The sequence below is a fragment of the Mytilus galloprovincialis genome, chromosome 10 (assembly GCF_965363235.1).
Source record: "Mytilus galloprovincialis chromosome 10, xbMytGall1.hap1.1, whole genome shotgun sequence".
Lineage (NCBI taxonomy): Eukaryota > Metazoa > Mollusca > Bivalvia > Mytilida > Mytilidae > Mytilus > Mytilus galloprovincialis.
The window spans coordinates 74,110,771-74,123,303 of record NC_134847.1 but is presented as its reverse complement, the minus strand read 5'-3'; the positions used below and the strand labels follow the sequence as shown (position 1 = coordinate 74,123,303).

The following is a 12,533-nucleotide window of genomic DNA, read 5'->3' as shown; positions in this document are numbered from 1 at the left end:
GGAAACCTATAGGTGCTCACAATCTTATCATTTGATCTTTTGGGGATAATTATGGAAAATACACTTTAATTGCTGTTACTGCTTTTAAACACCACAATTGTTCATGTTTTGTTGATACAAAATGAAATGTATCAGAAGGGCACTTTCAGTAGATAACATTGATCTTTATATCTTATTATACCATTATGATTTAATCGATTTTACAAGTGTTAATAAACTTTTTATACTTTGTGTCTAATACTGTTTTATGTAATTTCACATGTTTCATTCTGAAAAATAAAATAATTACAAAAAACATTGATCTTTCTATGGAAAACTGAAATGAGGGAAATATCAGTTCTAGAGAGAACTATCACAAGGTGATCATCATAACCGTTACATATCATTCTATGTTTTCCAAATATGTAACATGTTATAATGCTAGCAGAGTAATATTTATAAAGAATCATAAAGTTCATACTAATAAAATTGAGAATGGAAATGGGGAATGTGCCAAAGAGACAACAACCCGACCATAGAAAAAAACAACAGCAGAAGGTCACCAACAGGTCTTCAATGTAGCGAGAAATTCCCGCACCCGGAGGTGTCCTTCAATTGGCCCCTAAACAAATATATACTAGTTCAGTGATAATGAACGCCATACTAATTTCCAAATTGTAGACAAGAAACTAAAATTAAAATAATACAAGACTAACAAAGGCCAGAGGCTCCTGACTTGGGACAGGCGCAAAAATGCGGCGGGGTTAAACATGTTTGTGAGATCTCAACCCTCCCCCTATACCTCTAGCCAATGTAGAAAAGTAAACGCATAACAATACGCACATTAAAATTCAGTTCAAGATACTGCATGTTTAAACCACAGATAGATCTGGTTGAGCAAAAGATATCAGATTGTTAGTAAGACAAAAGTTATCATTCCAACATTAGATTACTATATATAGCTAGTACCAAAATAAGATTATTTGACAAATTCTCCAATATTCTAAATAATCAAAGTGCTTGTAAGCACTGAAAGGTACAGATTTCTTTCTTTTTCAGTTTGAAGTAAAATTAAGTATTGCATTGATGTAAAGAATTCGTTGTAGTTGATTTAACTACAATTCTGGACAAAGGAAGATAACTCCATTTTTAAGATGACTTTAACAATGACATCATTGATATTTTCAGAACAGATACTAGCAAAAGTTATGTAATTTTCCTGACAAATATAACATCATTTTGTGACTTGAATATCTCAGTATATCTTTCATTGATTTTCTGGATAGTATGTATAGAATGTTATGATCAATGCACTATATTATGTGTATCTCAAAGGTATTGAAAATCTTTGGAAGATTTAGATATCAAGTAAGTACCATAGGGTTAGTATTGCATTTCATGCAATCTTTACCCAAAAATAAACAAGATGCAGTACTGTATGATTGCCATTCTGACAAAAACCAATCAGTCCTTATGCCATATACAGTTTGTTTACACTGGGTGGTTTTGTACTGTGATTGCTTTTCTATCTGATTATACTGTTTGCAAACCCATAGTAAGCTAAGCAAGAAAAACCGACAGATAGGTTTCATATTTTAATACATAAGTCAGATTTCTAATCACTTCTGAAGAAATATTCAGAATTCTAACAAATAATAAATTTTAAATTAATGTCATTTTACAAAGTTCTATTCTGAAGATTCTGTAGAATTGGCAGGTTCAAAGGTGTAATGTACCATCTGTACATTAGCATCTGTGTTATAACCATGGCGATACTGTTTAGGCATCTGAAAGTGAAATGTCAAAATGCATTTACTTTAAAATAGAACAATGACTTGACTGGGATGTTATAAATGTATTTTCGTTATGTTTTACAAAAATCACAATTTTCTCCTTAATTATCTTCTAAATTGCTTTACGTTTTACAGCAGAAATTGAATATGTATTCATTAATTAAGATATAATTCCACCTGAACTCAAAATAACAGAAATGTTTTGAGCCTCATATTTCTACCCGTCTCTTAGCTTTGTACAACTGAATTTCACATTGCCAGAAAATGTACTTTGATGACATATTTAATATAGAAATACAACATACATGTATATAAGTCTGCAAGACATGGTTGCAACAATCTCAGAATAAATGTGAATCAGCATCACCATAATAACATAATATGTGACTTGTTAACAAATATAAATATTGAGCCTTGTTTTATAATATTCGAATATAATTAATATTCCACTTTGAACATAACAAGATTGCACGAGTTGATGTGCTAAGAAAGCCCCAACTCATAATTCAAAACTTTAGGAAGCAGGACCAAGGCTTCAGACAGATCAGTACAGTTCTCACACAATACAAATCACCACTTTCAAGCTACTGATTAAATATGAAATCATTCTGTTCAGTAGTACCAAAGAAAAGTTTAACAATTCAAATGCAAAAATCTAGTCTGATTTATTCTTAAACAATTATGACAAACAGCTGTAATGAACACCTTTGAAATACAAGCATGAAGAACAGACCAAGATTTCACATGTTTTAGAGCACTGTACATATGGGTAAGATTTTCAATGAAAGGTGGGTTAACAATCCTTAAAATCAATATCAGCCTATGTTTAGTTCAAATAAACTGTATGTTAAAATTTCGTTAGTAATACAAAAAGTACTAGTACATAAAGTTTCGTTAGTAATACAAAAAGTACTAGTACATAAAGTTTTTATGAATAATATTGTGTCTACACATGGTACAGTTATGCCATGGTAATTATCTTCTATTAAAATCATTAGTTTATCTACAAAATTATATACTTACCAAAGGTTTGAAGCGATAAATTGGAAATGTACAAATAAATGTAAAAACACCTAAAACAGTAGCAAGAATAAGGAACTGCTTCCATCTGTAAAATAAATAAAACAATACTGACAAGCACATGTAAAAATACAATCATACATTTACGGTCATGTAGATTAGTACAAAAATTTTCCTCAAAATTTAAAAGGATACTACCATGATTTCTAGAAAATTGATGAATTATTTCATCAAGTGCATTGTTGCATTGTGTGTACAGTGTAACATAAACATGATAAAATAGCCAACAATCTTAGACTTGCAATGGAAATTTTAAAGGATACTACCATGATTTCTAGAAAATTAATTATTTTATCAAGTACATTTTTGTGTTATTAAACAGCCTACAGTGGTGGATCAAGAGGGGTGTAGAGGAAATACACCCCCCACCGCTTTCCCCCTTTGCCTGCATTTTTTTTTTGTAAAATGATTAACCATACTAGACTTCGTAAACTTTGCCATTTCCAATGTATTTAATTTTTATGGGGCAATACTTTACTTACAAAGATATTTTTCGCTCGTATTTACTGTAATAATATAATTGATTATGTCAAAGTCATCTGATTCACTACGGTGGAGATGACCAGTGCGTCGAAAAAATGTCACTCAGTCATTTCATTTTACAATAATGCATTGCTTAGCCTGAGGATGACAGGCATGACACCTTCAAAGCGACAAAGAATTGAGCAAGAATGTAATGACTTGTATTTCATCAAATAGAAAGTTATACTCTAATACACTCTCAGAAAAAAAATAAGTTCCACAGCAATATTATTTACCTACAAAAGCATGTTTAACCCCATAAGCCCTAGCCTATTAATAACATAGCTGAATAATGACCCCAAGTCAGTAAGCTCTAGATAGATTCAAGGTCTAAGGTACAGACTATTTGATTTGAGGCGGCAGTCAGAGATATTGAGAGAAAAATTCTGATCCTGATTTTTGCCTTACACAAAAATTCTGGACATATCTTGATTGAAAACAATAACTGTCCTCTTTTTTGCTACTAGAAACAAAAATATCCTACAGAATTATTTAGCATTAAAAGAACATGATGAATAAAAATTGGGCGTAATATTTTTCGAGGCAGGGGTTTGCATGTAAATCCCATATCTGAATGTCTGTTTCGCAGAACTGATATATTGAGTTCTTTTTTAAACTCCGACTGCAGCTTGCCTGCTAGGTGTGGCTTTTAAGTCTCCATTTGTTGACCGTCATTCATAAATTTGTTGTCATTTCAGACTCATTTGTAGCCTTTGGTTGGTTTGGAACCCTTTACTTCCCTAGTTGGGTGAAACATTTCAACCATACATTTGGATAAAAATTGCTTGTTTCTTTCTTAAATCGTGTCAGTCATATTGTAAATTGAATAGCCCAGTGTATATCTTGCTTACAACAAGAAATCTTTGAGGTTTTGCTTACTAAACATACAAGTTTACAACAAACAAGATTTTTCCATGTCCATTTGTACTGACAAGTCCCACATACATAGCTTTGATTCCATCCAATCATTTTATAAAAGACAAGTAATGGGGAGAATACAGCATCAAAAATACCCAACTCTTACACCAACTATAAAATATACATGCCCCACGTCTGGAACCGTTAAAAAAGTGCATTTTACACTTATTCTATGTTTTTTTACCCAAAATATTTTCGCCCTGCTCCACTCGGCAAATTTATACTTCATCTCCCCTTTTCAAATTCCTGGATCCACCCCTGACCTACTATCATGACTTGCAATGAAAATTATATCAAATGTCTTACATTAGTCCTACTTTCATGCCTTTTGATAGATTTATATACTGTAAAGATATATTTCAAGGTTTCAGTGCTTGGTAATTACCACAAAATAAGGTATAATAAGGCAGATTTTTTCCCCACCTTTCATTAATTGATCAAATTTACAATTATAAACATATCAAAACCATCAGAGGAATTACTTATACAAGGTATTTTTACCACACATATTTTCTACAAAATTTTCAAATCATAAATTATAAATGAATGGAAAAACTTTTTAGCAATTGGTCATTATTATTGTTTCATGTTTATTCAGTGTGCTTATATATAGCAGGTACTGAAACCAAATTTGGTCAGGTGGTCAAATAAATTACAGGTAAATTTTAAACTGAGTGGTTTCTGTCTCAGTCTCCCTCCACCCCTTTAAAATATAATCAATTTAATTCATTCTTGAGAGGCCTTTATTTTCTTACATAGGTGGATATCCAGGTTGTTTAGCAAATGCAGGATCTAATCTATCTTCTGTCAGGGCATCAAATTCAGGATGCATCTATAAATAATAACAGGATTAACAAACAAATAAAGTTGTAATATTATACAATTACTGTCTTTTGATGAGGTAAATATGCGGTTTTATTGACTTTTGAAAAAATGATATTCGCTGAGGCCGACGGCCGAAGTGAATATCAGTTTTTCAAAAGTCAATAAAACCCCATATTTACCGAAACAAAAGACAGTAATTGTTTTATTCCATATTCCGAGAGAAGAAAATGTATTTAATTACAAACATATACCAATTTTTTTTTACATGAAACATTTTACCACAACGTTGCATGTAAAAGCGTGTGACGTTTAGCGCGGTGAATAACACTTTCTCAGGTGAATATGCTTCTTTATTCAAAATCCAATGCATATAGAGAAACCTACTAAAATAATACCAATATGGAATAATCATACATATTTTTGTGAATACTGTATGTTGTGTATACAAATATTTTATTACTTATGTTCATTCATATGACATAAAGAAGATGAAACAAGAGTGCACACTCTGAAATGTCTCGCCTTCTATACTAATCATTGATAATATGTTGATAGTCCTAAGTATAAAGCTAAGCTTTATTACAACTGTCACATAAACTTAACATTAACCAAGATAACTAAACAAAGACCAATGAACCTTGAAAATGAGGTCAAGGTCAGATGAACCATGCCAGACAGACATATACAGCTAACAATGCTTCTATACAACATATATAGTTGACCCATTATATACTTATAGTTTAAGAAAAATAGACCAAAACACAAAAACTTAACACTGTGCAATGAACCGTGAAAATGAGGTCATGGTCAAATAAAACCTGCGCGACTGACATAAAGATCATAAAATATTTCCATATACCAAATATAGTTGACCTATGGCATATAGTATTAGATAAAAAGACCAAAACTTAAAAACTGAACTTTAACCACTGAACCATGAAAATGAGGTCAAGGTCACATGACATCTGCCCGCTAGACATGTACACCTTACAATCATTCCATACAACAAATATAGTAGACCTGTTGCATATAGTATATGAGGAAAAACAGACCAAAACACAAAAATTTAACTATAACCACTGAACCATGAAAATGAGGTCAAGGTCAGATGACACCTGCCAGTTGGACATGTACACCTTACAGTCCTTCCATACACGGAATACACGGAATATACTAGTCCTATTGCTTATAGAATCTGAGATATGGACTTGACCACCAAAACTTAACCTTGTTCACTGATCCATGAAATGAGGTTGAGGTCAAGTGAAAACTGTGTGACAGACATGAGGACCTTGCAAGGTACGCACATAACAAATATAGTTATCCTATGACTTATAATAAGAGAGAATTCAACATTACAAAAAATCTGAACTTTTTTTTGGACATGTGACTGACGGAAACTTCGTAACATGAGGCATCTATATACAAAGTATGAAGCATCAAGGTCTTCCACCTTCTAAAATATAAAGCTTTTAAGAAGTTAGCTAACGCCGCCACCGCCCGATCACTATCCCTATGTCGAGCTTTCTGCAACAAAAGTTGCACACTCGACAAAAACCTTGTCTCATTTTTTCAAAAATAACTGCAATGATAATTATTTGAGACCTCTGACAAATCACGGTAAAATATTTACCAATTTAATGCATACAGTATTAACTAATCTAAAAGTTTTCTCTTTGGCTGTCTTGTAAATTCTGTCACTTATTTAAATTCTTTTGTTTTATATATGTTTTTCTCAGATTACGTTTACCAATGGTATGAACAAAAGAGGTCATACGTGGTAATAATCAATCAGACTGGATCGAGGAAATTTGTATTTTTTAGTGATTTGCCTATGTCTATATTGAAGCAATCCACAGAAGTCAGAGTGTACTTACAGGCTCTCCATAATTTCTCTTTAAATGTGGCATATCATAATGTTCCCATGGATTCCTAGAGTGTGCACCAATAGCTGGTAAATCAGGATAGTCTCCAAATCCTGTCCCATCATTGGCCATTGGTTTGTAGTCCTCGGGGATCATCCCATAATTTTTAGCTTTTGCAGCCCTTTCTTCTTCATTCTTAGGCAGTGCTGCAGGAGCCCAGTCTTTATTCCAATTACCTTCAATAACAAGAAATCATCATGTTATGTACTTTGATTTCTAATAACATGAATAATGAACTGCTTAAAACTGGGCTTGAAAACATAGTTTCTGTTAAATTTATTCCCAATTTGTTGAACTCTTGGAAATTAGGAGCTTGATATTTAATGTATGTTGTATACAATATGCAGTTCATTGTTGAAGACTGTTTATGTAGGTTGACCTCTATTTGTGTTTTGTTTGTTCAGAAATTATTGCAATGTTTTTATTAATGCAAATATATGATTGGTTGAGTATCACCATGATCACAATAATAGTGTATTTTTTTAGTTTTATAAAAATGGATAATTACCACGTGAATCACTGTTTACATTTACTCAGAAAAAATTGTTCCGAGTATTCCTTATTTTGATTGGCTAATTTGCTACCTGGATACAGGAGGCTCTTATATATTTCTTTGTTTCGGGAGTTGCGGTACATTTAAAATAATCGTTGAAAATATTTACCCTCCCCCCTTTATTTGATCTGTTTGGATTATCATATTTATTATTTCTAATGGCTTGGCGCTATATTTGCCTATTAACATAAACCATACATGTTATATGTGACTGCCAGTGGTATAGTCAAGTGTTTATCCTGTGCTGTGAATTGAGTAACTTTGCTTTCTTTTGTGAGAAGCCTGGTAATTAGAACTTATATACTGATATCTGATACTAATATTTGTAGGCATATTTATCTGAAATCTCATTAATTAATCATGCATTTTTATCCATTCTCAATGTGGCTCTTACTCATGTTAATTTTTCTAAATAGCTATCAACTAGATGTGTTTAAATTTTACAAATGCCAGTTGTGGAAATTTCTGTGAAAGTCATTTGACTTATTACTCAAGAGAACTAAAAACACTTTTCAAACAGCAGGATTACAATCAAATGTTGGTGTGAATATCAGCACTTGGGAAAATTGAAATTTGTTGCACCAATTTTAAAGTTTTTAGGTTTGTCAAGCAAGTGAATTTAAGCTCATGAACAGGGATGGGGTTGATTACTTTAAAATGTAATTGATTAAATTACAATTTCTTTGCTAATAAAATGTAATTGATTACATTACAATTACACCCTATTTTATATGTAATCGATTACATTAGATTACTTTTCTTGAAAGTAATCATGATTACTTTAGATTACTTATGATTATGTTATATGTTGCAATATCAAAGTTTTTTTATAACTTTTTATCCTCACATAAAAGCTGATTTTTTTAAAAGCCTTAATTTAAGGTAGCACAATACAAAGATTTTTCATCCCCAATCAGACATCTTTAAACTGATGTAATTCGGCTCATCCTTCTTTAAATTTTATAAATGAGGTACCAAAAGAAAGAAGAATGATTAATCTTTCAAATTGTGTTAATTTCATTATGACATAATTATTACATAATTAATTGTTATGTAATAAGTTGCTATATTGTGATGTCCATACTTGAATGAATTTAGCTTCTTTGTTATTCATAGCATCCCAAAATATTTTATAGATTCTTGTACAACACAGTTTGACCTCCAAAACTGTGTCTCAGATTTTTCCTATTGTATTTCATTCTCTCATAAATCTTCAATGCAGTTTGCAACATCAATTCATATTTATTTATTGAACTGATAAGCATGATGTGCTTAAAGTAATAAAGAATTGAATTGAATTGTTAGAAAATTTTTAATACTTGATCTAATTAATAATTTTAATAGAATTATTGTCAGGTGAAAACACAAAGCAGTTTTGTATTACTAAGAAAGTATATACATTTCTCTTTAAAAACAGTTTATTGTAATAAAAGATATCTTGTATTGATGAAACTTCTGATGTCACCTATTGTTTACTATGCATATTGTTTGTAATCTTATGCTATATGTATACCATGTATACTCTGTACATGCGCTTATTTATACTGATGAGCTGTAAGGCTTTTTAATCCTCATCCTTATATCGTTGATATGTCAAGTCAATGCACTATTATTGTCTTTTCATATCTTATACTGCACTCGTTCTATTTGAGCAGTCAAAATGCGTTGACTGTATATTTCTATGTCATATACAGTCACTGACCTGATATCACTTTTCCTCATGAATATTTAAATAGAAGTTTACGAAATAATTATTCATATGACCTCTTCAACCTGTTCTTGTTTGTAATGCATACAATGATGCGGAACGATTCAACCTTGTTTCTTTTGCAATTATTGGAAAAACATATTTCGTTTGTTAATATTTTTGTTTGCAACCTATAAATCATTATGTTTTATGCTTATGGTTGATATTTTAGTTCATAGTCGAACAATTTCGTTCACCATCGAGTGTGGGTTTCAACAGGTAAATGTACATTTCATTGTTTTGTATATCATGTATATTTCTCCGCGAGCATGATATGAGGCCTTCTAAAGGAGAATTCCCCCAATATTTAAATCAAATAAATAACCTTAACACATTAAACTACAATTGAAAATGCTTTTATTAGACTGCAGTATAAAGACAATAATAGTGCATTGACTTGACATATCAACGATGTAAGGATTCAGCCCTAAACGGGGAAATAATGTAGCTCGACACAGCCTAGCATTTCGCCGTTTCTAAGCTTCATCCTTATATCGTTGATATGTCAAGTCAATGCATTATTATTGTCTACATATTAGTATTGTAAAGTCTCAATGTTGACCAAATCATTATACCGCCGCTTCGAAAAAGTGGGGGTATACTGTTTTACCTCTGATCATCCGTAAAACCGTCAATCTGTCTGTCAGTTCGTCTGTCCATCCCAAGAATATTTTTGTTGAACCTATTTCATGAACTACATTACAAGGATTTCTGGAAGGTTTATTGAAGTTGGCTATATCGTGTGATGCGTTTTCAGATTCATTACTCAACAGCTTTCTGTTTACCGAACACTTTTCACATGACAACCAAGTTGAAAATTTTCGTCAAATTTTTCTCAGGAACTACAATACAATGATTTCTGAAATTTGGTTTCAAGGTTTATATAAGTCAGCTATACTGTGTGATGTTTTTTCAGATTCACAACTCAACAAAGAAATATTTGGGCGGGGGTATCATCAGTAGCTCGCACCATCACTGGTTGTTCTTGATTTATATACTCTTTATAGATCCTTTAATTTGGAGAATGAACTATTCTTTTCTGTTCTATTATATATACAGATTTTGAATTGGGTAAACAGAAAGTATTCGAACTGCCATAGCCTTATGTTATATATACAGAGTTATTTCTTAAAATATGTTATTACAGAATCCGGGTCCGTCCGCCCCGATTTCGGTTTGCCCTAGTTACTGTTCGCCCTAGTTACTGTTCGCCCTAGTTCCGTTTCGCCCTGAGACCGTTCGCCCTTATACCTGTTCGCCCTGGGTATGTTCGCACTGATTTGTGTTGTGTTGTGTGCATTTAATTGAATATGTTGAAGTCAGTCTACAATTTCGCTGAATATTTATGATTTTTATTTTTTAGTATAGTGTTGTGTTGTGTGTATTTAATTAAATATGTTGAAGTCGGTCTACAATTTCGCCGAATATTTACGATGCATTATGTTGTCTACAGCTAGCTGCTACTAGGTTATAAGTTCATGCCTAACAATTTGTACATCAGTGTTTTTACCCATCCAAGCTGACTATTTTATTTGAGAAAAATGTTATTTTCATTATTAATCCATCAAAGGCAATTCATATACCAATCAGTGATATCAAAGATTTCAAATCATACCTAATCAGCAATAAAAATTCAATCAACAGTAATTAAAAGTAATTATAAAATAAAGTGTAACAATGCAGCCAAGAATTTTATTTAATTAATATTCTGTATTTAACTGTTAATAGATATACATAAATTTTAATATACACTGTATATAAATATATATTTCTTTCATTAATGTAACATATATGATCATAAATGAAAATAGGGCGAACGAACCCAGGGCGAACGGATTTTCAGGGCGAACAAACTCAGTGCGAACGAACCTAGGGCGAACATGTAATCAGGGCGAACGATCCCGATACCGTTATTACATATCTAACTGTCTAAACGTAATAATGCAGACAGACAAGTTTTTTTTTACCCTGATACCCTGATACTTGACTTGATAAGTGTAGGACTTATGGGTTGTCGGAGTATTTGGCTGTCAGAGCAATGGGTTGTCAGACTATTGGGTTGTCAGACCAATTGGCTGTTGGACTAATGGGCTGTTGGACTAAATGGGCTGTCGGACCAATGGGCTGTCGGAATAATGGCATGTATAAACCCTTTGCAACCGTTTTGGCGACGCACATGTTTCTTCTTTTTTTTTTAGATGGTTCAGTAAGTTGACTATTGCTACGAAGAAAGAAAATCTCTAAGAATGAGAAATTGTATTTTTCAATTTGTTCCCAGAAAATGTGTCACCAAAGTTCTGTATCAGTTTTAAGGTCTTGTGGTGCATTTTAATTCAAAATTATGATTGTGTTAGTATGAAAAAGCCAGATAGTACCTCCATTTAGACATGATGATGTGGTTAACGGGCGACTTCTAATAACTGGGCTTAAAATACAGTTGCTTGCCCTTCGAAGTCCTCGAAAGGAAGCCATTTTGGTGTAACACCACTAATTCAGGCCCGGCCAGAAAGCACATACCAGAAAGTAGTACATATTTAACACAAAATAGTTCCTACGCATGAGTGTAACTTTCAAAATATGTAGAATATTTAGGTATTTTTGGTATCAAATGAAAGCTGAAGGACTGGTGATCATTGTAGAACACTTTTGGACTTTTAATTTTGAATAGTAAAAAAACTGCACCAAATTTTAAAAAGAGGGTACATTTTGTCTGTTTGTCAGATCTGAAGTACCTGTTTTGGTACATCTGAAGTTCCGGGAACCAGTTCTTTCTTATATGCAATGTAAGGTATGTTGATTTTTTCAGTACAAGACACCATAAAGTGTTGCTTTGAAATGCAATGATTGCCACTTTATTTGAACTTAAAATAAAAGAGGTGTGCCTGCTTGAAACGGAGGAATTTAACATAGAAAGCAATGGGACCATGAATTAGTGGTGTACTTCCTATTACAGAGAATCACCAGAAATCCAATTTTTAGAAGTTGTACCTATTCCAATGAAAATAAGTCAAATAGGATGTTAGTAATCATGTCTAATCATCTTTTTTGGGTCAACCGTCCTGCTTATGGGAAATTTAAGCTCTTAAATTGGCATACTCAAATATGTTAGCCTTTTATGGTCATACAACATGCATGCAGTTAAGACTTGACTCCAAGTTCTCATTTTTGCATTTTTTCTGATTCAAATCAAT

The 12,533-nt window shown here is 32.3% G+C and overlaps 1 protein-coding gene across 1 annotated transcript; it reads right to left on the bottom strand.

The window, feature by feature from the left end:
- Positions 1-1,561: 1,561 nt before the first annotated feature.
- On the bottom strand, positions 1,562-11,816 carry LOC143048360 (NADH dehydrogenase [ubiquinone] 1 beta subcomplex subunit 8, mitochondrial-like). Its single transcript, XM_076222012.1, has 5 exons — positions 11,718-11,816; positions 6,995-7,218; positions 5,048-5,124; positions 2,796-2,880; positions 1,562-1,766 (listed from the first exon to the last, which is right to left on the bottom strand). Exons 1-5 carry the CDS (start codon positions 11,812-11,814, stop codon positions 1,668-1,670), a joined length of 582 nt encoding a protein of 193 aa, XP_076078127.1. The 5' UTR covers positions 11,815-11,816; the 3' UTR covers positions 1,562-1,667.
- Positions 11,817-12,533: the final 717 nt, after the last annotated feature.

What these genes read in the sequence shown, in the direction of transcription:
- LOC143048360 (XM_076222012.1), bottom strand. Translation starts at nt 11,814, where the DNA reads ATGGCTTCCTTTCGAGGACTTCGAAGGGCAAGCAACTGTATTTTAAGC. An exon ending in ATCATCATGTCTAAATGGAG is followed by an intron (nt 7,219 to 11,717) that starts GTACTATCTGGC and finishes TTGTTATTGAAG; the next exon opens with GTAATTGGAATAAAGACTGG. An exon ending in CAACCTGGATATCCACCTAT is followed by an intron (nt 2,881 to 5,047) that starts GTAAGAAAATAA and finishes TTTATTTTACAG; the next exon opens with ATGGAAGCAGTTCCTTATTC.